The sequence below is a fragment of the Trachurus japonicus genome, chromosome 16, assembly GCF_045865225.1.
Source record: "Trachurus japonicus isolate A0001 chromosome 16, Traja_1.0".
NCBI lineage: Eukaryota > Metazoa > Chordata > Actinopteri > Carangiformes > Carangidae > Trachurus > Trachurus japonicus.
In genome coordinates, this window is record NC_140922.1 from 25,930,352 (window position 1) to 25,956,321 (window position 25,970).

Sequence of the window (25,970 nt, forward strand, 5' to 3'; positions counted from 1 at the left end):
ACAGAATGGTTGCACTGTGGCAGTGTCAGTCCATTCCATGACATGTGAAATGAACAACTATTGGTTGGATGTTGGTTGTTTTCAGACAGACTTGAAAACTCATAATTTAAAAGAATACCACACCATCTCTTACAGCTTGGTCTTCACGCGCCCTCTAAGCCAACAATTCCTACAACAAGCATTCTCACATTTACACTGTAGAGAAATAAGATTTAAATTGGCCGCAACAGAACTTCACAATCATACAGTTCTGCTTTTTTAAGGATAAAATGAGGCTAGTGGGGAATAAAAGACGTAGCTACCATTTCCCGAAACTGTTTGACCCTTAACTCAATGTGTAGCAACAATACAAGATGTATGTTGTAATTAAAAGCAATGGAGATTGATTTTATAATTAGTGTGCTGCTGTTTCACTCCACAGCCTGAGCAGCATGTGGATTCATATCCACATCTGATCACTCTGAAGTATCACAACTTTTTTTCCCCATAAATCCAAAAAGCCCAGTGTCTCACCTGAATGCACGCCAGAGGCTCGTTGGTCCAAATGGAGTACCCTCCGACCACATAGATCCTGTCATCATGGACCGCTATTCCTGACTCGTTTTGACCTGAGGAGGACAGAGCCGACACAATGCGTCACCGTGCCGAGCAGAGGGCATTCTGACAATATGACTTCCACGTCCCCCGAGAGGCAGAGAGGGAGATAAATGGAGAGAGATGGGGCAAGGGCGGGAGTGTGTGTGTGTGTGTGTGCCGTGTAAAGATTGAGCTCCCGTTCTCTTTCCTGTGACTTTGTCTCAAACTTTTACAGATAAAGTGGGAGAAAAGAAAACCGACAACAAATGAGGATTTTCACACAATAGGAGACAGATGAGACGGTGGGACGTGTGGGAGGAAAGTCACCTGAACTTTAAACTGTGTGATTCCTCATTAAACACTACAGCAGTTCACTTTAACACAAGTTAATGTGACCACATCCTACAGGACGGATACTCTGCAGAGCCTGTGCTCTACGTATTTCTAACACCCCCTCACAATCAGCAGGGAGGTATTACAGTATGTATAATGTTTTTATGTAATGAGAAGAGGATAGAACAGAGAGTTTCACTCCACCTATGTTCACGACTACATACTGTACCTACAACACATTACTGGAAGTAAAAATGTGCTGTTTCCGTGATGAATTGACATTAAAGAAACCGAGATAGCTATTTCTCTTTCACAGTTAAATCTCATGACTAAATAAGATACAACCAAAGTCAGAGTTTGACAAAGAAACATCCTCAGGTGTCATATATTAAGACCACCTAAACTGGATTTCAGTCCAATATTAATTCGATTTTTACTCTGGTTTTGCTTCTGCTCCATCATCTCCTACATCGGTGTGTTTCTGACTGAAACAGCTGCCTGCTGCATCAGATGAAAAAAAAAAAAACAATCAACAAAAACAAAAGATATGGACCAGAAAATCAATATAATGAGCTTAAAGACACTGTGGCGCTCTGCAGAGCTGAGGCGTTCAGTGACAACAACACCAAGGCCAAACAATCCTACACATCCTTTGTTCGGAATATAGCTCTACAGGTGTATGATTTGTCTCATTGCTCTGTCGCACCCACTACTATTATTATTGTGTAATTCTGTTAATTGCATCTAGATGTCAACATAATGCATAAAGATCTATCTACATGGAAATGTGAAAAATTACAGTAGGCCATTTGATCCTTAAACCAAAATATTATGCGCTCCTCTCTGTGGTCCAAACCTCCTACAAAGTTTGGCGTAAATATATCATTCTCTCTTCTTAATCTGCTTCATGCTGACAAACAAAGAGGCTTACAAACAGACCAATGTAAACATAACCTCCTTGGTGGAGGTAATAATCCTCTGTAGGTCTGTCATTACATGCAAAAGGAGGGTTTTAGGAGATATGATTATTTACCATCTCACCGAGTGATGTAAAACCTGATACAGCTTTATGTGGGTTTTATCTGGGTTTATATGTGGAACTATTTCTTGGTGCAGCTGCCAGACAACCAGCTTGGGCAGATTTTGTGACATTTGACCAGAGCCAGACTGTCTCGTCTGTTTACAGGGTTTATGCTAAGTTATTTGTCTACAACTCTGTTGCCTTCAGGACAGCATCATCCAACCACAGAAATTCATTATTTGGATCTACCTTACTAAACACTTTTTGTCTTATGACGTCATAGAAAGGACAGTATAACACAAAATGAATTTCATTCTCCACCTCTCTTGGATGTCTCACAAAGTACAATCGTCTTCTGCTATACTTATTTATTATCCATACTAAGCTCCTGGTGAGTGTGGTGTGTCAGTGTATGCATGATGTTGTCTGTACTGACTATTTACTGTGTGCCATGAAGGCTACAAGTATCATGACAACCTGCAGCTCATAACTAATTGCCCCTTGTGGGATTAATAAAGTTGTTTGAATTGAATTGAATTGAACACAAACATGAGAGTGGTATCAAACCATTATGTTTCTACTCTGGTGTGTTCTGTATGATCAACATGTGTGTTGTCCTGACTGTGCCCACCAGTGAGGAGGCTGAAGGAGCAGCGAGTCCACTGGTCCAGGTCCATGTTGTAAGAGTCGATGTGGCGGACCAGGATGCGGTCGTTGTTGTAGTCCAGGTCGTTACCGCCCAGCACGTAGAGCTGCCTCCTCACCGCCGCCATGACGTGGTAAACTCGCCTCTGCAGCATGGGACTGCGGGCCAACCACTGGTCCTGAAGAGAGAGAGGGGGGGTGGAGGTAGTTAAAGCAGATGGAAGAGAAGAAAGAGGGAGGTGAGGTGTAGTACGAAGAGTGAGGGGGGGAGGGAGGGAGAAACAGAGAGGGTGGAGAGGGAAGGAGGATGAATAAGAAGATTAATATTTAAGCATATCCATGCATGGGTAATTGATGTATGCTCAGTGCTAGATAAATAACGTGACACTAGAGCTCTGGTTTGTACTAATGACTTCCCTCCCTATTTCTAATCATATGTTTCAGCCACTCCATTTTACACCAAGGATCCCTGCTCATTTCACTAAGTGTGTTGTAGCTTATTTTGTGTCAGTGTGTGAGTGTGTGTGTGTGAGTACTTGATTGAGGCAGAGAATGAAAGTGTGTGTGTGTGTGTGTGTGTCTGTGTCTGTGTCTGCTGGGAGCTGACGGGTGGCCATCTGTTGAGGGTAGAGTGGGTGGGGGGTTGCTGTTGCTCTGGCAGGTGAATGTAGATTCATGGTGAATACAAATGAGACTCTCTCCCTCCCTCTTTCATTCGCTTCTTCGCTCCCTCGCTTCCACGTCGACATGTACAAACACAGACCCATATGGATATGCACCTTACACTTATACACACTGCATACCTCCATACCATATACAGTACAGCCTCACCTACATCCAGGCCTCCATAACAGCTGGCTCTCACACACACATACAGAAACATACACATACTAACATTCTCTAACTCTGTAGTGTAGCTGTGTGTGTGTGTTTGCAAATACAGAAATTACATCCAATAAACATGTATCCAAATTCCAAGTACCAAAACAAATGTAGTTTTCTGTATTCAGCATATAAGGGCGTAGTCAGTGGAAACACTGGGCTGGATTTACATTACATTAAGGACCAGTACGACCACTAAGCATGATTAAACTACAACTTACTGCTGATTATTTTTTATAAAGTGAGCTGCAGAGTTTCAAACAGATTTAAGTAGTTTTCCCAGTATTTTTCCCGGGCGCCTTTGGTTTTCACTTAATTTCCATATGGTGTGAAAATCAATTAGCAGACTCTTGACTCTTGCCTGTTGTGTACTGTAATCCCTCACAGTAAACATAAGGTCTGCATTAATGTTCTGCAAAAAGCCACCGTTGTTACACTGATGTGGTGTAAGTGCAGATTTTGTTTTTTTTGTTGTTGTTTTTTTCAAAAAGTGTGCACTGCGTGAACTCACAACAGTAACACAACTCTGAGGGGGGGAAAAAAATCAATGCAGACTTCACATTAAATGTAAACTCTCAGGTGTGTTCCTATAGGTCAATACCGTGTGTGGATAGAGTCTGGGCAACCTCTGTCCTTTAAACAGAAACTACACCTCCAATGTCATGATGCTACTGTGCAGCACAAAATGCAGGTGGAGAGAAGAGGCAGTGGGAGAAACAGCTGCACTTAAACAATTGAGAGGGGAATTTATTATCAGGCTGATGTGTTTTCACTAGCAGCTTTTATCATTAGTCACAAGCTCTGACACTGAGAAGTTGTAATAATTTGTCACTTAGGTTTTAACCCTTCATGTACAGAACTGGATGCAACCCAAACATCAGTATTCCCCCATCCCAGACACCTTTACCAATATAAACCCACTTCTTGCTGTTTTATCTGTGCTTCAACTGTGCTGTGTGCTATTTGGAGTTGGCCTGGTATAGCGTATGGTGAATATGGTGATTTTTTTTTTAGCTGAAAACAGCTGCTATACTGCTGCTGGAAACAGTGAGGGCAGTTAGAGTGAACCAGAACAGAGACAAACCAATGTATTAACACACACTGAGAGATGAGGGAGGTGTAGAAACCAATGATGATGATTCTCTGTTCCGATAAACATCTCTTTCACGTTGCATAGAGTACTTCAATCCCTTGTTAATATGAAATTGCTGGTACTAACAGCTTAACTAGGGGGTGTCGTGTGGCGCAGTGAGCGAAGGCGGCCCATATGCAGAGGCTACAGTTGGCCCCGGCTCGAATCCTGCATCAGGCGGCCCTTTACTGCATGTCATTCCCCCTCTCTCTGCCTTCCCATTCCCTGTCTCTCTCAACTATCCTGTCAATTAAAGGCAAAAGCCCCCCAGAATATACTTAAAAATATATAAAACTAGTAAGGTTGACTACAAGTGTGTTTGATTTGTGTAAGTATACATCACTGCACATTTACCTGTTCTGGATCGTACACCATTAGTCGATTCTGGTACTGAGCTGTGTTTGTCACCCCACCTGAAACACAAAGGAACTCTTTTATCAAAGATAGAAAGATAACGGTAGAAATATGAATGAAGCAGAATGAGTCTCAGTTAAATGCCAAGAGTGTGTGTGCAGGTGTGTGTAGAATTAAGGTGAAAGTAAAACCTGTGAAAGGAAGACTACTGTATGATCTGGAGTCCTTCCTCCCCATCACTGTTTACCTGAGATCCAGAGCAGGTTGTCGGCCACACAGCCGGCGTGGCAGGACAGTGAGCGGTCAAAAGGCTGGACAAACATCCATTTGTTCTTCTTGGGGCAGTAACGCTCCACAGAGGGCAGCACCTGCCTCAGCTCGTTCCTGCCCCCCACTGCGTACAGGTACTGCCCCAGAACTCCCAGGACAAAGTGTTCTCTGCAGGCCTTCATGGGGGCTATCTCAGTCCACCTGTTGCCCCTGGGGTCGTACCTACAGGCAGTCCTTACGGCACACGTCCTACCGGTCGCGTGCTCCACTTCACCACCAACAACAAATAGAAAGTTCCCCATGACAGCCACACAGTGGTGGCTGCGCCCGGTGGGCATGGGCGCCAGCTCGCTCCAGTTCGACCCACCTGCCACGCGTACGTGGTCCTGAGCCGCTGGGTTGAAGTAGCGCAGCTCCCTGACCCTGCTCACCTCCCGCTTCCGCCCCCCGGCTATGTAGAGGGTGAGGGACTGGAAGCGAGGCCTGGTGCGGGCCGACTGGCGAAGAGGCTGGGCAAAGGTGGCGTGGTGATAGTCCAGGGCCTCGTCCACCAGGGCGGCAGCTGTAGGACTGGACTGGACCAGGGGGTGGCTGTTGGCAAGGTGGTGCAGAGTGGGGACGTCCATCAGGCTGTAGCGGACATGCTGCAGGAGATCTTCGGTGTACTGGTAGCGACAGTCATGTTCCAACCACAGAACGACCAACTGGAGGCAGAGGGACAGAGGAAGAGGAGTTATGGACTGTACCAACTGAGAAGGTTAGTGTCTCATTATAGTCTGTTTGCAAAAAAGCATAAATGCAAAATTTAAATTAGAATATTTGTTTGCTATGCCAAAATGATACTTCCCTCAAACTACAGTTTAAATTGGAGCACCCCATCGGGAATTATTGGTACTTTACCTTTTTTTATGGATTATTGTTAAAAATGAGTGATGTTCTGTTATTTTACCATGTTAAGAGGGGGAGTTGGAGTTTTTGTAGTCACATGAGGAGTCCAAAGTACGGAGGAAGACCTTGTCTTGTTTAAAACATGCAGCAAAAAGTTCAACTGACTCGTTATCACAATCATACAGTCTCAAAAGAGAATGGAAATTAGAAAGCAGTTAGGATACAGCAAGACAAGGGGTTAAGAAAAGAGTAGAGGAGGAGGATGTTAATGGAAAAAAAAAGAAAGAAGGGCAACTTGGAGTCACTGTGAGGAGAAGGGAAGGTCAGAGGAACGAGTGAGAAGATGAGAAAAGCAGAAAACAAGGAAGGAAAAGCAAAGCAGGATATCTGAGAAAAGAAAAAAAACAAGTGAAGGACTGCTAATCATAATTGTTTTTCTAGACGCCTACAGGCTATTATGGCAAGGCTGAGGCAAACCACCGCTGCATCCAGCACACACACAAAAGCATTTATTAATCAGTAGCATTCAATATACAGACTGTAAATATCCACAGGCACACTGCTTTGTTTAATGCAGGCACCAAAAAAAAAAAAAAAAACTGGGTTCCAGAGAAGGGATTTAATTGAACTTGAGAGCAGCGCAAGGTTATTTAGATACAATGAGGTGTGTGGATGTGGGCGAGATGACTGGAGATCACTGATGCCATTATGAGGAAAAGATTTATTATTATTTTTAAATAATTGAAGCAGAGACTTTAGAGAATGTAGAGCTGCAGAGTAAAGGTGAGTTTTGGGGGCAAAGGTGACAGAGAGAGAGAGGTAACAAAGACGATGGTGGATGAATTAGACAAACCCAGGACATGAATTCACTGTATTACAGAACACACAGTGTGTACATTATCTTATCTTTCCAGGCCTTCCTTGATTTCCCCCTTCAATCCACTGTACATTTGTGAATATTCAACAAACAAGCGAGTGGAGATTGTCTTTCTGTGGTATCTGTGCCACTCTCCTGTCTCTTCCTCCCTTTCTCAATCGCTCACCCCACCTCTCTCCTCATAGCTCTGAAGTGACTGTGTATGTGTGTGTGTGTGTGTGTGTGTGCGTGTGTGTGCATGTGTGTGCGCACTATGGCAGCTGACTGTGAAGGTCACGCTGCATCACACAACTTCCTCAGGGCACAGAATAAATCAACTCCTTCTCCCTGCTTCCCCTCTGTACTGAAAGAGAAAGTGGGAGAGTGTGTGTGTGCGTGTGTGTGTGAAAAGGAGAGAGTGAGGGAAAAAGATAGTGAGGGAGAGAGAGAGGTGAAGGGAAGGAGGGGAGGAGGGGGGAGCTACAGAAAGGCAGAGCAAAGGATGGCAAGAAAGGAAGAAGAGAGAGGAGAAGGGGAGAGGGGGGGAAACAAAGCCAGAGAAAATGTGATTTCCAGAGCGTGAGAGACTCTAAGAAAACTCTGAGTGACAATGATTGACGGCCAAGCTATATCTGTCCGGTATTGGTGTGTGCCGTCCTCCCCGCACCCCCCACCCCCCACCACACACACTCTTTCGAACGACGGCCCCCGCTTGCCGTTCGCTTCCGTCTGATGCCCAAATTAACCTTCTGGGCGAAGTGAAGGAGGCCCAAAGCAGCCTAATCAGAGGCTGATTATGGCGGCGGCGGCTGGCTAAAGGGTCAGGGTAATTGTGCCATCAGAGGCCTGATTGTTTTCAATCAGACGGGCGGCCGAGTGACAGCTGGGGGATTGGGGCCCTGATGGAGCCGCGGTGGGCCTAATCAGAGAAGAGAAGGGGAGAAAGACAGAGGGAGAGAGAGAGAGGTCTGGCGGCTGGTGGTGGTGGTGGTGGTGGTGGTGGGGAGGAGGAGGAGGAGGGGAGGCTGATTGGTGCAAATGAACAGTCAAAACGGCAAGTCCCCACCCTGCACTGCCGCCGCTAACTCCACTATCCCGGCAGTTCATCATGCATGCACACACACACACATGCACACAAACACACACACACTGCAAAAACTCAAAATCTTTCCAAGAATATTTGTCTTATTCCTTGTCAAAATGTCTAATTTCTACTCAAAACTAATCTCTTTCCACTTAAAATAAGACTCATCATCACCGAAAATGATCTTGTTTTTAGATCATTTTCACTTGTTTCAAACAAATCTTTGCTTGAAATAAGTAGAAAAATCTGCCAGTGAAAGTAAGTTTTTTGTGCTTGTAATGAGAAAGAAAAACTTGCTCCACTATCAGATTTTTCTACATATTTCAAGTGCAAATATGCTTGAAAGACGTAAAAAGTATAATGAGATCTGTTTTGACTAGAAATAAGACAAATATTCTTGGTAAGAGTTTGGGTTTTTGCAGTGCACATGTAGGCTACACTGGTGTAGATGTGTAGACTGGCTGTCCATCAAACGCATGCGCACACAGTGAGAAACAGTCCTTCCCTTTGCATACTGTCATTAAAATATACAAACAGTACATGATGTACAGATGGCAGTGTTTAGTTTGTTGTTTATCAGGCTGTGTGTTAGTTTTGTATTATGTCAGGCACACACAAATACACACACAAACACACTCATACACACACACATGCAGGTCCAGTACCTTCCATATCTCCTCCTCGCTCAGGGAGGTGAGGCGGTCGCTCTTCAGCACCTCCCTGAGGAGGCGGTAGGGCAGCTGCAGGGCCTCATCCTGCCGGCTCTGGCTCAGCTCAGACAGATGCTCCACCAGGAAGCCCACCACGGCATCCTCTAAGGCAGGGAGGTGGAACAGGTCGGCCACACGGTACAGCTCCAGGTAGTTTACACTGCTCAGCTCCTGCAGGGCAACAACACAGATAAACATACAGATGAATGCACGTATACTCTCCCCCCTCCATTTGCATAAGTTGAAAGGATTCACAGACAGCTGTCAGAACACATGAAATACACCATGGTAACTAATGAAGATGCGTTCGCCTGGCAATCAAGGGAAGACACCTACCTTGAATCCCTCCCATTAAGAAAATGTGTGCAACTGTAACAGCTACGACTCTCGCTGGTTTCTTTCAATTTTGAATGACATGAGACATACGAGTTAGACCTTGTATGAGAGCAAATTATTTCATGGTTTGATTTCAAACGTTTTTATTCAAAGGTAAATTTCCTCTCAAACTGTAAACAATGAGCATCTAAATGCTTCAGATTTCCTGTGAGGCACCTTTAGACAAACCCTCACCTCAGCACTTCGATAATACTCCACAATTAAGTAACATTCATGTAGCATTTATTAAAATTGTGGTTTTGTTCATTTTATTCAAACAAGATAGTCACATCCATCATCTTATCCTCATCCCCCTACATACAGTATGTATTTCATAGTGTATGTACCAGATACAAGTATATATTTCAGGGTCAGATACTAAATGTGGAGACAGAGAACAGGCACAAAAAAGAAAAAGAAAAAACCCTGATAATGTGACTGGTGGAATAAGACTGCCATCTTCTGGTTGTACTTCAGCACAGACAGTATAAGCATGCATCAACATGTACATTCCCCTCTACCACTGTTCACCCTATAATAAAATAACATCTTAATGGATTAATTTCCCACTGAAACTCACAACTTTTCAATTCTACAGTGCTTTGTTGTGAATTTTATGTTTTAAAGTCGCTATAACAAATGAGATTAGAAAAATGATTGTACAAAAATGTTTCATTAGATCAGTTGCAGGTGAAGGACTTACGCGCTACACACAGCAAGTGTACCGATCAATTATTCAATATTCAATTAACTGACTCGTGCACATCAGCATCCATCATATCGGAGCTGGGCGATGCTGACCGGTTGATACGTCTCATTTTAAATCAGCTGGAGCAGTGTGTGTATTGGGAAATCAATGTTATTGGTTTGGCTTCTCTATTATCTACTCCAGCTAAACAGCAAATATAACAGTCAGCTGATATGACTTGTGATGAGCACACACACACACACACAGACACACACACGCACACATGTTAATCAAGTAAAGAGACGACCACACAGAAAACTCATGACTTATTCAGGAGGATATTCACTACAGATCGACAGAGACGAGGCCTCGGCAACCACCAGGTGGCAGATTAGAGCAGAGTTGATCACTGTGATGTAACTGTGAAGACTCTAATGGCAAAATACAATATATGAAGATTACAGTATGGTTGTGCAGGGATTTACGGATACAGTAATCAGATAAATAATCCATACAATTACTACTGTGGGACGTGTGTGTGAGTGTAATGAGGTTCTTCTCCTAAAACCACACATATTCCACTCAAACATATAGCCTACAAATGGATGAACGTGTCATTGTTAAATCTGACTTTTGCAGCTCCTCATTCATCTTGTCAACCACTCAAAGCTGCTTCACTTCACAAACCACATTCATCCATTCACACACTCACACACTGGGTTCAGTATCTTGGCCAAGGACGCACGACTTCTTAAAGATTGAACCACCACAGTCCTCTGACTCGTGGATGAGCTGCTGTCCCTCCTGAGCTGCAGTCTGAGTGTAGGAAAACGCCTTTGAGTGACCTGCTATTATGTCTTCACCTCCAGCAGCTACATGGCTGTATACCCTGAGGACAGAGGGCTGACTCTGACTCTGCCTCCGCTCCAACAGACCCATCTTGGTTCTCTCAGTGGCAACTCAGTGGCCTAGTTCTCAAAAAGAGCTCTGGCACCTTAGCTGACAAGTCTCCATCCCTGCTGAAGTGTCCTTGAGCAGACAACACACCCAATCTGGCTCAAGGGCCTCTAACATGTTCTCTGACTGTCTCTGACCTGTAACTTCCCCCTGCAGACGAGGACACACATCAGACCATTAACCCATAAGGACCCACGGTGACACGGGTGTCACACTGCCTTCAAGTGTCTGTATTTTCTGTAACAAAATAGGTGCATTGTGAGAGAAGGACGTTTTACCCAGCTCAGTTCTGACGAATGGAATATGACCCAACTATCAGTTCTGTGAGTGGGTACCAATGTTTTGTGATTTCATAGTTAACAGAGATGATAAATAAAGAGACAATAACTGTGACAGGGCTTTAAAAATGGATAAAAACCAATGCTGTTTTCCCCTTACTGTCAGAAATGACCAGCCGACATTTTGATAAAGAGTGCCGTGATGAGTATTATATGAATCATTGGAAATGAAATGTAAGGCTGAGTGGTAAACAGCATCCAAAAATTAAGACAACTGTCCATCCAGATGCCAAGGTATTTGTAGTTGGAAAGAAAATTGTGGTTGCAGGCTTCAGTAACTGGTTAAAGCCTTCAATATGAGGCAATATTCGCATTTCTATAGTGTTTGCCCTTTTTTGTTGTGAAACTTGTCTTAAAAAGGTGTTAATAGTAACCAGCAAATTTGTAATTTTGATATATGTTATGGAAATGCAAATAAAAGGTCAAATTTGTGTTACAGAGCAAAAGAAAATGTTAAGCCCATTTATTTTCAAGTGAAAATTTAAGATACCAAAAACGCCCGATGTGACATATATGCAACATTCCAGATCTCTGACTTTAATTACAGATCGCTGTAGATGCAGACCAATTAATTAAATGCATATCAATTAATTAATTAATTTCACACTGCATCTAATATTTCAGATATAGATATCCAGCTACCTCCAGGCCGGGCTTCATGTTCGCAGTGCTTTCAATCCTTTTGAGCATCTCAACACACGAAAGCTAAAAAATGTGTAACTATTCTTTAATTGATGTTTCTGTTGCTGTCAGGCGTTGTTTTCGAATTTTCTTTTACAGAATTAGTATTGCACTAATTGCACTAGCACAAGCTACACAAGTGATAAATGATGCGGTTTTCACATAGCTGACAGCCACTCACCTACTTGTTTCTTTATTTTTACTCCTTTTCTATTGAGAACATGAATAGGCCATGTTAAATTACTCAGACAGGATCAATGTATTCACCACAAAGACTGGCTCCATGCTGCTCTAGTGTTGAAACAAAGGGGAATACCTATTGGTTTTTAGTGCACTTTAATAAATGTGTGAAATAAGTTGTTATATAAAGGCTTTCACACTTTCACTTAAGTGGCCCATTTGTAAACGTCTTTGCTATAGTCCCCAGGTCAACTGTTACTGAGTATAATACACCTTTCAAAACCCACTGATATTATGGGATTCTTATTCATGTAATGGGAACCCTGTAGTGTGAAGTGGTTATTCCTTTGATTTCCTCTTATTATGTCTCCGGCTCACACACATGGACGGCTGCATCATGTGTGTGTGTGTGTGTGTGTGTGTGTGTGTGTGTGTACCTGGATGAGGTAGTGGGAGCAGAGGCTGAGGAGCTCCAGCAGCTGAAGGTGGCTGCCTGCAGACAGGACGTCCTGGATCACCGCCGGCTCCAGCAGAATCTGGGTAGAGGAGATAAACAAATATATTCATATTAATTGACTTTTTCCTGACTTATACATTAATTGCAACTAAATTGTTTTCAGAAATACTGATTTCCAAAGCCTTTTAGTGTTTGTCTTTTGGAAATCACTCAATTTATTACTATATTTGATCATGTTTTTGAATTTTAATACGACAGCATCACATCACTATGCATGTGTTCAGCTACCGTGAATCCTGTGAATATCTCCATTAGGGCTCTATCACATCCAGTCTACCTTTTATATTTTATCCAGTTAAACCTTCTACTTGGTTGTTTAAAATTATGCATTTTTTCATTGTTCAGTATGTCATTGTTTACAGAACCAGGTAATAGCAGGTTTGGCCCCAAGCAGGCACTGTTGTGTCATAGATCACAGACATAAGAATGAATATGTGCATGTTATGCTGCATTTTTGTTTTGATATTGAGAAGTTTTGAGGACAGTATAATTTTCTACTAAGTGATGAACCAGATAATTCAGACAAAAGATTGAATAATGACTATGACAATGCTGACTCAGAGGACGAGGGCGAAAGCAGTGGACAAAACCTTCCTGCAATAACCGTTAACAGCGTGTGATTAAGGAGCTGACAGATTTGTGTTTGTCACTGAGCAGTTAGAGCAGCCGAGGTGAACACGGCTCCATATGCAGCTTAGCAACAGTTCAGTCAGGATGACCTCCTAAATCACAGGCATTGACTGAAATATGTGAACATTAAGCACATTCAGCTGTGTATGAAAGTGAATAATAGGACAGCATCATGTTTTTAATGATCAGTCATGATCAACAACGTATCTGATGTCCTTTTTTTTTATTTGTTGGGCTTATGGTTCATTTTATTTTAGTTCAGAATTAGGAATATTCTGTCCATATTCTGGGTTATTTAAAAAAACCAAAAACAAACATGTTGCAATAGAGACAGTGAATGAAAGAGCAGACCGCAAACCAAATACTACTCCATTAATGTGCTTGAGCTTCGTCATTATCATCCACTCAGCAAAGCAACATATTCCCATAATTATTACAGCATCGATTCTGGCAAAATGCTTCCTGTTGATCTGAATGAACAGCAGCTCAAATTATCTGCTGAAAGCTTCCTTCTGTTTCCTCCATACTATTCACATATGCCACGTAAAGCTCTGTAACAAAGCCAAGCGATGATAGATAATAGGAATTATTCGGCGGGTAGGACTGTCATTTTTGAGTGAACATACAAATAGGACCACATGGACTTAAATATTCTATTAATCAATGCAGCAATAATAACCCAATAAGAATAGACATGCGTCATGTAACCTCTCACACAGAGGACTCACCTACTCCACATGAAATTCAGTTTGGTTTTAAAAGGAAGGAACAAACCTTTGATAATCCATTTAGCAGCCTGCCCTACATATCCACGGAGCTGTGACTGCATCAGTGGTGAAAGTGAGAAAAATGACTTTGAATCAATATATATGATCTTTGACAAACTGAGGAAGCAGCTTGTGTTTTTCGTCTCAGTGGAACAGATTTGAATACGAACGTCTTTCAGTGCATGTTTGTCCATTTATTGGTGTAAAAAGCTTTTGCGCTGATTATATTAACCCACCGTCGACCACTTTAGCATTCATGTAAACAGTCCATTTGAAATCATCGGGCAATTTGTTTCAAACGATGAAATATTTTACATTGAACTACACCCACTTAGAATAATTTCTAAGCGAGATTTGCTGACTGGTCTTTTTTTCTCTCTCTCTGCAATTAGCTGCATGTGCACATTCCCATTTATCACAGTGTTTGTTTCCTGCAAGGCATGGGCAGGCGTCCAGTTAACCAGCAGCACAATCTATGGACTTCAGTAAGTAAGCTCTACATAGTAAGATCGAAAGCATTGACTGTGTTTCTGCCTTCAGGATGCACTGGACAATAGAAATAATGATCAGCTACCAGATCAAATTACCTAACTTGAGGAGGAAAACTCTAATTTGTGGTCCTTTTTCAAGGGACAGATATTGTAAAACCTTAGGTTTCAATGTCTTGTGTGATTAAAGCAGATAGGTGCAATGTTAATGCTGTGAAACTATCAAGGTGTGCAATCCACAGAAAAACGCACACAACTTGTGTTCAAAAAGAGTCGTGAAATAAACTATCAAGACTTCTCTGTGATGTCACAACAAAATGTTCAGCCACCCAAAGCATGGTCTGCCTACCTTAAGATTAGAGCTCAAAACTCAGAGCGTCTCTTATAATTGGCTCACCCACCTGTTGAGATGAGAGCCCTTGAAACTACAGAGATGTTTTATATACTATATTCGTATTAAAATTTAACAACAATAAAGTGTTAAATTGTAAGACCTGAGACCCCCTCTTCTAGGTTAGTTCAGTCCATGGGACATGTGACCAAAAACAACAAAACCTTTTTCCTTTTCGTCATCAGCATCATGGTGGAAAGCAGCAGCAGCAGCAACCCAAAATAATAATTGTAATAACATTAAGTGAATGCGCCTCGTGCCTTGCTCTCCCGTCCACTCCAGAGGCCCACTACAGTGAGAGCACTTCACCCTAACACTGCACAAGTCAGTTTTATAACACTGTGGCTGGTTCGGTGTGGGAGTACAGTCAGCTCTTGTGTAAACCAACATTTATCGTGCTTGCCACTTGCGAGCCTTTTACCTGGAGGAGAAGACAAAATGAAAGGAGCTGTTCTGCTTGTGTGGCAGAATATAGATGTCTTCTGACCTAGTATGTACGTAGGCTTTCACTCTTCACTGTTTTCGTTGAGGAAAAATATTTATAGTGTGAGAAATTGTATGTCCGGGGGGTGGCAATAAAAATGAAACACAGCAGGATTTTCAGTGTTTAATTGATTGAGATCTCTGCTGCGGTCCTGGCATGCAGTAAAAAAAAATTCAATGATTCAGTTACTGACTGAGTTCCAGTCTGAGAGCGTCCTGTGGCAGTATGTTTCCTCACTCACCCTGCTGGCCTATGACATGTGGCTGAAGGATTTTTAGTAGGTCATTATTTACGGTGTGGGGATAAGCATATTGCCCTCATCTCATCTGCTATCATCTCCGCTGGGCGGACAGGAGCTGGGCCAACCAAAGCAGGGCGGCTTTCAAGCCTGCTGTTGACCTACTTACACTGCCTAACCGATTTACTCTTTGCTCATTTCCACAGTGGAAATAAAATTAGGAGTAATTACAAAGTTCCTGGCCTCTCAGTACACGGCATAATCCACTAGGCTGCTTATTGGACCGGGCATTGCTGGCACTAAAAAGGTCAAGGGAGTTATTAGAAATGATCACACACTTACTCTTTGTTGATGGGGGGCTAAGAAGGCAAGAGCAGTGACCTCACTCTTATGACAGTTGCTGCTTTAGGTAATAAATAACATAGGCAACTGTGCTATTCATTTCTCCTTTCTTGAGAAATGTTTAAAAAAGTGTGACCACAGCAGACCAGTTTATCAAATCTGATACAGCATCTGCACGCTTCTAAAACACAGTGTTCAAAGGCATGCTGCAGTAGAGGCTTATGCTGAGATTAAAGTGGTAATCTGCAAAATCCATGTTTTGATTTATTTTGGTGACATATTTGGAAGTGTTGAAAGGTAACTAAGTGCATCTAAATACTTACTGTACTTGAGTATTTCACTTTTTTTTTTTGCCGTTCCATATTTATACTTAATATTTTAGAGTGACTTTTTTACTCTTCTTGAAACAGCTGTGGTCGCTCTTTGCTTACAAATATAGTTTTTACATTTGAAATATGATGCTGTAGATTACACATCCCAACACTCAACAGATAGGTGACAAATTAAAGGAAAAATCTGACAAATTTGTGGAGAGCATTTTAATCCCTTGTCCCATGTCACACATACTGAGATGATGTCCCGCATTTTGATTAGCTCTGTAAGTTTGTTTGCTTTTTTTAAATTAGCGCTTTTAAAAAACGCCCCTGCATGCTTTTGATTACCAAGGTGCATGAGCGACATCATCATGTCAATCAATCAGCACACACAGATGAAGAGCAGGTTAGACTGCCACTCTCTTCATTTGTCCCTCCTTGCTGTTTTTGAAAGGGGGAGGGGTTAGGGATACTCACAGAGAGTTTTTTTTTGTCTTCTCTGCTAGACTGCCTCCTCTACACCCTCACATTTTTATTTATTTATTGCTGAACTAGTGCCACAGGGCTAACGCTCCAAACGATGATCTCTATCTAAGAAATAGGTATCGCATGGCCAAGCCTAAGGCCACCTGTCTCCAGCTCTCCGAGGAAGACTGGGAGCTGCTGCTACTACGACCTGGCTTGGTTTGGAATGGGGAAGGTGGGAAATAACATAACAACACCCAGGTGTAATTAGGTTGAATAAAGAGAAAATGTATTCGGTGGCGATTATAAAGGTACAGAAGTGACAACAGGGGAACTAAGGAGGGGGACAGGGCAAAGTACTGAGAAAGAACAGAAAAATGCTCGACCTCTAGGCTACAGGGAGAAATTCAAAGGCAAACTAAAATACTCAGTTAACTAAAGCGATGGATAACAAAAAACAGCACTCCTGTCCAAACGCTACTAATTACAAGATTCACTCAAAAATCACACAATTCAAAGACAGGCTAGGCCCAGTCTCCAAATTACAGTCTAACAGTTCTAAGATTCAGCGAGGTAAATCTCCTGCTGTTCAGCTGCCACAAGTGTTCTTCTGGCCGGCCTTTTGAGTTCCTTGGAGAGCAAGTTGCAGGTGTAGACAGAATCAAAACTGTCTCTTCTTTTAGATCTTGTTGACTCAGGGAACACACTAGCTTCGTCAGGGAATTGAACCCCAGGCCTCCCAATCCACAGTCAGTGCCATTTCCCACAGAGCTAACCAGCTGTTGACAGGGCTCTGAACCACCAGTGCCTTAATGAGGTAACATGTTTTGGATAAACTGTGCTTCTTTCTGATTTTCTGATTTTTCCCTGTTAAAACGGTTTTCCATGGAGTTTTTCCTCAGTCGATGTGAGGGTGTGAGGGTCTAAGGGCAGAGGATGTTGTTATGATGTCGTGTGAAGCCCAAACTGTTTGTAAAAACGGGCTATACAAATAAAATTGCCTTGCCTTGCCTTGCCTTTCTTTCAGAGACTTTCAGAATTAACTGAATTAACAAACTGAACCTGTTTTGGCAGCTCGTTATGGCTCAGCACCTTATTTACACTTTGCATTGGTTTTTAATTTGTCATCTGTTTGTGTATTAAATAGTTTAAATTTGTGCTCACTCTCTCTCTCTCTCTCTCTCTCTCTCACTCATACACACACACACACACACACAATAGCCTGGCTACTTAAAATGTTGTCAATGCATTAATAATTCATTCATGCCGAAAGAAACATCAGTATCATGAAAGCCAGTTAAGCACTCTGATAGCTGCTGTTGATGTTATAGTACTACTGTACTTAGTTGTGTTCAAATGTGCAGAGTTTGGTTCATTATCTGTTTCTCTGCACAAGCATCAGCATTAGTTTACTTTGTTAGGTCTACTATAGCTTAACTAGCTAGCTTACAGTAACTATATTAAAGGGATAGTTCAACATTTTGGTAAATTGGCCCATTGCCATAATCCCTATAGTCTTAGGTGTAGGTCCGTTACCTTTATTTGTCGGTGCAAGCTATTTTTAGAACGGCAGAGCAGAGCCGCGAGCTGCTCAGAGCTGCTAATGGGATTTCTTGGTTTCCCTCATCAAATTCATCAAATACACAATCCAACAACTCCAAAACGCTCTGGTGGACAAGTTGTGACCTACACATTGTAATGGTAAATTTGAATATTCCTTTGTTTTAATCACTTGAGATTAAAATAAATTTCATTATTCACCAACAGCAAACAGCTAAAAATTTCCACGACAACATTCACCACACTATGAGATAATAACGGAACGTTACGAGACAGAGTTGTTTTCGAGGTAAATTCATGCAAAACAGCTGATGCGCGATCACGTCGGGGGCAGTTTTTCGGCAAGCAGTGTCTGCATTTGCCTCAAAAACAGCTCTGTCTCGTAACGTTCTGTTATTATCTCATAGCGTGGTGAATGTGCAGGTCACAACTTGTCCACCAGAGCGTTTTGGCATTGTTGGATTGTGTATTTGATGAGTTAGATGAGGGAAACCAAGAAATCCCATGAGCCTCCGTAGCGTAGCTCTGAGCAGCTCGCGGCTCTTGCACCAACAATTAAAGGTAACAAACCTACTGCTATGACTATAGGGATTATGGCAATGGGTCAATTTGCCAAAATGTTGAGCTATCCCTTTAATGCGATGTGATGGCTGTCCGATGTGTTTGTTGTTGTAGCTTTGTGTGCATCGTGTACTTGTATGGCTTCTTTGGGAGGCCATGTGTATGCCGAACAGTACTCTGGAGAGGTGAAAGGTGCTGGAACATAGATCCTCCTCTGTAGTTTGTCCTCCACTAGTTACTGGGAGAGTGACCACCTGATGACCCCGTAGACTTGTTATTAACGCACCCTACACTTACCTTCATAATGAAATTCAGCCTCAAATGAATATTCCTTTTCTTTTGTAAGACAGGGCAAAGATTCATGTGTGGAGACATTTCTCACACCAGAGGATTTGCTAATGAGGAGCTACAGGAAGGCTGGACGACTGAGCAGGCCATGGCATTCAAACGATGCTGCCTTTCAAGCCAGCGGGGCCAGTCGATGCAGTGTAACCTAGAAGCGTGGTATAAGGGCTGACTAAGCAGCCAAGGACAGTTTAAATGAACATCAGGTCAGGATTAGAGAATTGTGGCACTTGATACAGGGCTCAGTCGTACTGCAGGGCCTAATTACAGGTCAAAACATCATTTAACATTTGTACTGGGCCTCAATCTACATCCAAGCACATTTCACCGTGTGAGTATTTTAAATCCTTGAATTTTGATGCTGAATAAAATAACAATTATAAATGTATAGCGTTAATTTTTAAGAGAGTATATTTACTAGTGCTGTTATTTCTTATTGCTCTGGGGTTTTTGCTATGATGTTTTCAAACTGCCGTTCCCAGACTGACTGAACAGGGCTATTGTGCCTTTTCCTCTGTTTTTTTTTTTTTTTGTAGATGACATAAGTTTGTGTGGGAAATGCTCTTTTTTCGGTTGGTCAACTGCGTTGGCTGTTTTTTCATGCTCACCTGTCCAGTGTAGGCGAAGTCTAAAGCGTGCTTTAATCCAACGCTGGTCACCCCTTGAAGAGTCACTTCGTCTGCCTCACTCTCCACCATGCACAAGCTGAACATAGCCTGAGGACACATAACCAAAACATGGAGGTCAGCTGAGGGAACACCACATCAATGATATTTTATCAAGCATGTTCTGCCTTGCTTAAAACTGGGACCAAGCAATGACGCTGTTGATTAGATTGGTATTTGATGGTAAAATCAATCCAACTTTGTTCTCCTAGTCCTTCAGTGTTAACTGTACAGGGCTGCTAATGTTTTCTGCATGTAGGCGACGTGCTAAAAAAAAACAAAAAACAGCACCATAGTTAATCAAAACTTGCCAGACACAACATCCAAGATCCTTTCTGTATTGATTTACCTGCCTTGGCCCCCGGAGGTCAGCAGAAATAAATAGCACAATCAGTACTTTCTGTTACACAGCCTCTCTATCTTTCCCTCCGTCTGTCACGCACATGCACACACATCACACAATCACGCGTGTGCACGTCACACCCCATGTGAAATCAAAGCAGCGGACGCAGCGTCTGCAGTCTGACCCTGCTGTGCGTGAGTCCAGCTTGCTGCTCGCTAATCAAAGCTATCGACTGGTGTCACACCATGAGGGGATGTCAGAGCCATTGATCAGGTCGACCAACAAAGAACAGCAGAGTGGAGGGGAAAAGTGAGAAGAGGGTGTCAGGTCAAACACAGCCAGGATGAAGAACACCTCCACTTTTATGTCTTCTTAGTTATCAGGGACGGTGAGATTGTGTCCATTTAGTTTATAAATCTCTGGTTTGTGGTGGGACAAGCAGACACCATCAACCGCTTCTAAAAACTAATTGTAGCAGGTATATAGGCAATTTCTCTGCCCAGTTTCCTTGCCTCGGTATAATGATCTTGCCAACTTGCAATTTCGCATATCTTTTCGATCACAGTAGCACTTTCCAGCGCAGCCACTCTACACTATCTCTACAGAGAGTCTGGTGTGTAGCCTAACTGCGTTGTAAGCTTCAAATACCCTCAGGCTGCCCATTTAGCGCTGCATCTCTTTCTGTCACGAAAACGACATCCATTTCTCCCAAATCTCATCCGATTCTCTCTGATTCATGGGCACCGACTCCCTCCGATGGCTAATGTGATGTGTGAGTCGGGGTCGACTTGAGGCCACGCTGAGTTTTAACCAAGGCCGGCTCATCTCTCCTCAGAGCTCAGCCTTGTTGATTCACTGCTGCGCTAATTAAAAATCCGCTGGTCCACTGAGCACAGGAGGTCCTGTGGCTAGACCTGGGGGTGTGAGGTTGGCTGAGCTTTGGTCAACGTGTGCATGAGCGTAAAACACAGAAAGTTGGATAGAGACACAGGTAGTAAATATAAATAAAACACAAGAGTGCATGTGATGGAGAAACCGCCTACACAATGTTGCATGTTTTGCTTCCACTGTATGTTTGTGTGTGTTTGCATGTGAGTGGTGTGTGTGAGGGAGCTTTGAGAGCGTCTGCAGAGCTGCTCGCCTCCAGCATGACTGCTCCTGACCTTGGTGGAGGAGCTGAGGGAGCGCTGGTGGTGACGGATGGCCCCTCTGACTCGGGATATAGATCACAGAGACACATTGAGCCGCTCACTGCAGTCCCTTCGCATGCTGCTGCAGCGAGAGTGCAGCGCTGCAGTTGGCCCGGCCTGACAGCAAAATTTATGTGTCCGCTTGGGGTGATCATACCACAGAGGGCTCGTGACTCGCACACACTCACACAACCACTGAAATATTACAGTATTCAGTTTGGTTTTTCTTTTTATGTCTGAGTGAAACATTAGAATTTCTCCAAGGGCCTGTGAATGTATTTATAGGCAGGTATTTCACAGAGATAGGGGTATCTTATATGGAAACCTCTTATAAACCCCAAGGCTCAGATGTTTTGGCTTTTGAAGACTTGTGTGGATGCCAGTGGTTTTTGAACTGTTTGGATTCTGTGCAAATATTCCTCTTCTTAGTACTTGACCTTTATTATGCTGTGAAATAATAAATGAGCCAAATTTTCCGCACTGTAAAACCAAAATAAAGACCATGCAATATGAAGCTTTTGAAAGATACAACTGGTATTACTGATTATATTCCTTGATGGCCATGTGTGGTTGGATCAAAACATTGCATTTATTAGTTCAACTGCTCTTTAACTAGACTGACCCTGCTCATTCTCATTCAGCAAACTTCCTCAGAGCACTTTGAAGATCTAAGTAAAGTAATGAACAACAATATGCTCTTATTTTGAAATAAAATCAAAGGAAGAAGAACAACATTCATATGACTGTCACACAGTAGGAATGGTGAATGGCCTCATGGTCATACTGTGAGTCTTACTTGATTTGCATCTCAGCGCTGTTGTGCTTCCATTTGTATACAATTGTGTACGGTAATTATGTTGATTGGAAAGCTAGTGCTACTAAATACTATGTTTGTTTTCGATCCATAACATAAGCTCATGTATGGGATTCTACACAATTTCCTGAGTGACTTGCAGCTTTTCTAACACCTACAGTACTCTGTTTCTTCTGAAATCCAAAGAAAATAGTACTCGTTATGGCACTGGCATAGATTTTTTGTTCATGCAGTGTAAGAGTTGAGTGCGATAGAACACACTGTACGTCAAATTCTCACACAGTAATGTAACCTCAGGGATCAATTCACACTACATTAAATTAACAATCAAGCTGTATGAGAAGGCACAGAGGAGTGATTATGTGGTCTTAACTAAATACTTTAAAATCTATCTTAAAAGAGCACTGACCTCATAGAGTAGTAAAGGCAATAACAGGGCTCTGTGTAGTACAGGTTGTACATTTGGTGTGAAATGTTTCTTGAGACAATAATAGCTTTTGATATTAGTTCTGTCCTGACTGCGGGGCTGGAGGACAATATTTCTGTGTACGACAAGGAGTGAGACTGAGTGTGTGTTTGTGTCTGTGTGTGTGTGCGTGTGTGTGGGCACTCTTGCTGAGGGTGGTGTGTGATGCTGGTGTGAGTGATTTGGCCACGTCTCCCTGAGCTGTCCAGACGTCTTAGTTTCGTGACGGCAGCGGAAGAGGCAGGTGACACATTCAGGACAAGTCCCAGGTAAACAAGCCACGCTTGGTCAGGTATTTCGTTACAATCACACATGTCCATTGGGCTAGATAATGTGTTATAATCACAACTAGGTGTGCATGCAAGTGTTCGCCTGAGTGTGAAGGAAAGAGGAACAGAGGGAGAGAGAAAACACAGTCGCTATTCACCACAGAAGGCACCTTCATCTCCTCAGTAAATGAGCTAAATGAAAGCCAGCGGTGGAGTCAGATGATAATGTTGTTAAGGAACGGGGAAGTGCAATGGGTTTTCTTGCTTACTGTAACAGGCTGATCTAATAATTTTAGTGCTGGAACAACAGCGTTGCTAGGCTCAGCTGGGGCTTTGCATTTAAATATGAAGTGGGAGAACAAAAGGAGAACAAAAGTAAGAAGGACGAACAAAAGGAGGAGAGGAGTGTGACTCGCCCACCCTCAACTCTCTGCAGAGAAGTCGTAAAAATAACTTAGACACAAACATTCACACAGAAGGAATAATCCCTGGGCAACTTGGCCATATTTAATCTGCCTCTCGTTTTCAAGGGGGATTAATTTCTACCTCCTAATCTGCTCAGTGTCCCTAAATCAAATCTCATCGGTGCACTTTTCCCTGTGCGGCCCATCTCAGAAAATCTCCTGCCTGGCTGTCTGACAGCATAAATCTACCTAAACCTACCTCTGTGGCTTAACTACAATCAGACCGAAGCCTCGGCAAGAGACCACACGAAAGCAAACATCGGGGCTGGATCCAGGTGGGTCTGTGAAGGATGAGCTGCTGTAGCACTTTTAATTTGGACTGAAGCCGTCAGTGCTTCATATTTTGTACCATCTGTGCACATAAACCTAATCAAAACAAAGACTCTGATCTACTTTTTAAAACTGAGTTTCTCTTGGGGTTTTTTCTTGGTAACAAATGAGAGAGGCCCCTTGGACCACTGCGTATACTGCATGTGTATAACCCTCCATTAATAATCCACACTAATGAGGTTCTTTCGGCTAGCTCACCAGCAGTGAGACAGGTTTTGTGGCAGTTTTAATAATCCACCGGCCCTGAAGATGGTTACATAACATGTTATTGTCACCTCTATCACATCAGCAGTGGGCTACATTGCCTGACTGATACCTGCTTTTTATAGAATGGCAAATATCAGCTTGATAAGAGTGCAATCCTCTATTAGTCCAACCAATGTACATACAAAACAAAGGAGCTGTTTGTTTGTGCTGCACAATTATAAACTAACACAAGCATCCTGTTCAGATACAAATGCTCATTTGAAAAAAAAAAACATTGTTCAAGGTAAATAATGTGGTGGGGGACTCACCCTGAAGTAATCGCTGCATGCTGCCAGGACGGCTTTGTGGGCGTGGAACTTCTGCTCACCGGCCACCAGGGTGACGTCACACAGCAGGCCGTCCTTCCTCTGCTGGTTGAGAGCGGAGAGGACCAAGTCCTGGTGGGACTTTGACTGGCAGAGCCTCTGTCCTGTCAGCATCTCCCTACTGCTACACACACATACGGACAATTTGTAATTGAAGTGGAGCTTAAGGCAACGTTAATCACACACCAATAACAACATTGCATCTACTACTTGTACCACTATGACCTCCCCATATGCTGCTACTTTAACTACTAATGTAATTCAGACCTTTAACACAGACAGCCTCTGGGAATCTGATATTTCCTGATTGCACTCTTGCAGTGAATTTGGACACTAGGTTTTCAATGTTTTTGTACTTTTTTTGACAGCTTAACTGTTTGACAACACAACAGTATGACATCATATTTTCAGTCATGCTAATGATAGGTTTCTATTGATGTCAGCTGTGGTTGGTCCATCCCTTTCTTCCACACTGAAATGATCTCAACAGATATTTAATATATTATATTAATAGCCACAGTGCCTGTAGTGTCACCAGCAGGTCAAAGTTCACTTGATATTTGTGGTTTTCGATATATCTTGATGATTGATAGACTGTAGAATGAATTTTGGTAAAGCCATTCATGTACCCCTGAGATGAATTGTAGTGACTTTGATGGTCAATCAACTTTCATCTTGTGTCTAATCATCCGGTATGGTTTTTGTCCAATACTCTTGTTTTAAAACCTGATCTAACCTGTGTGCATAACGGTTGGAATGCCTTTTATATTTATTACAACTACAACCTGGTAGCTAACATGCTAATATGACATACTGAATGAAATGTGTGCCACTGAGTGTGTTTCCATGCTAGTGTTAGTATTTAGCTCAGCTGTATATTATTAGTCTTATTAACACTTTGGTTGTGACATTTTCAGAATAAGCAATATTTTAAAGCAGAAGTAAGCGATCCGGTCGTTTTGGCAAACTTCCTGTCAGCCGATGGAGTTAGCAGTCCCCGCCCTCGTCCCTACGCCACCACATTCACGCGCATCCCTTGGCTGCACACACAGAGAGGACCGCCCCTTTATGCCGTTCTCTCTCCTCATTGGATAAAGGTTGTAGGATACAAGGAAAGTTTTCTCCTCGGCTTACAGCAGAGCAGAGTGACTGACAGACCCGTGTTTCGGACCAAACACTCTATATAAGTGATTGCTGTCAGAAGATATAACTATTTAAGACTTATATTAACACAAACATTCTGCTTACTTCTGCTTTAATTTTTTAATCTTAAAAATTAACGATCATAACCTTAGAGTTTAAAATATGCTCAACATATTTCTTGTGCATAACTGTTTTCATTCTAGCGGTCTATGAAGGTTATACATGGTGATGGCATCACATGGGAGCAGTGGGTGCAGTTAAAATGCCTAGTTGAGTCATTTTATTTTTCTGTTGACAAGATATAAAACCAACAATGTGAATCTTTTCTCTTTTTTTCCATATTTGAAATTGCATCAAGGATGAAATGAATTGCAATGCAGACCAGTGACACTTTACTGGTCTCACAAAAGGCTTTGCTATGACACTTCCATTATGCTTTTCACTCACAGAAAGAAAAGTCTGCCCGTCAGTTTGCGCTTCACAGTCTGGTTTCTTACAATGGATGAGACAAATAGCCCACACTATAACCACAGAACATGTCTGGCAGACTGATGGACTGACTGACTACCGGTATATGCTGTGGACCCGTGTAACAGCCAATATACCCCCTTTTTCGAGGGCATCCGCAGTCCCTTTCTGCTT

General features: G+C 42.6%; 1 protein-coding gene across 2 annotated transcripts in view; it reads right to left on the bottom strand.

Moving 5' to 3' along the window:
• The window catches only part of klhl32 (kelch-like family member 32), a 31,271-nt gene that overhangs the window by 1,290 nt on the left and 4,011 nt on the right, over positions 1-25,970 (bottom strand). The window contains exons 2-9 of one of the 2 annotated variants that reach the window (XM_085802801.1): positions 24,129-24,306; positions 19,681-19,788; positions 12,408-12,506; positions 8,707-8,922; positions 5,191-5,917; positions 4,944-5,002; positions 2,562-2,754; positions 514-608 (exon numbers count right to left, since the gene is read on the bottom strand). In XM_085802801.1, the coding sequence (XP_085658927.1) occupies positions 514-608; positions 2,562-2,754; positions 4,944-5,002; positions 5,191-5,917; positions 8,707-8,922; positions 12,408-12,506; positions 19,681-19,788; positions 24,129-24,306 (1,675 nt within the window). Of the gene's footprint in view, positions 1-513; positions 609-2,561; positions 2,755-4,943; positions 5,003-5,190; positions 5,918-8,706; positions 8,923-12,407; positions 12,507-19,680; positions 19,789-24,128; positions 24,310-25,970 lie in introns of both variants that reach the window. The other variant, XM_085802800.1, reaches the window with a different exon arrangement.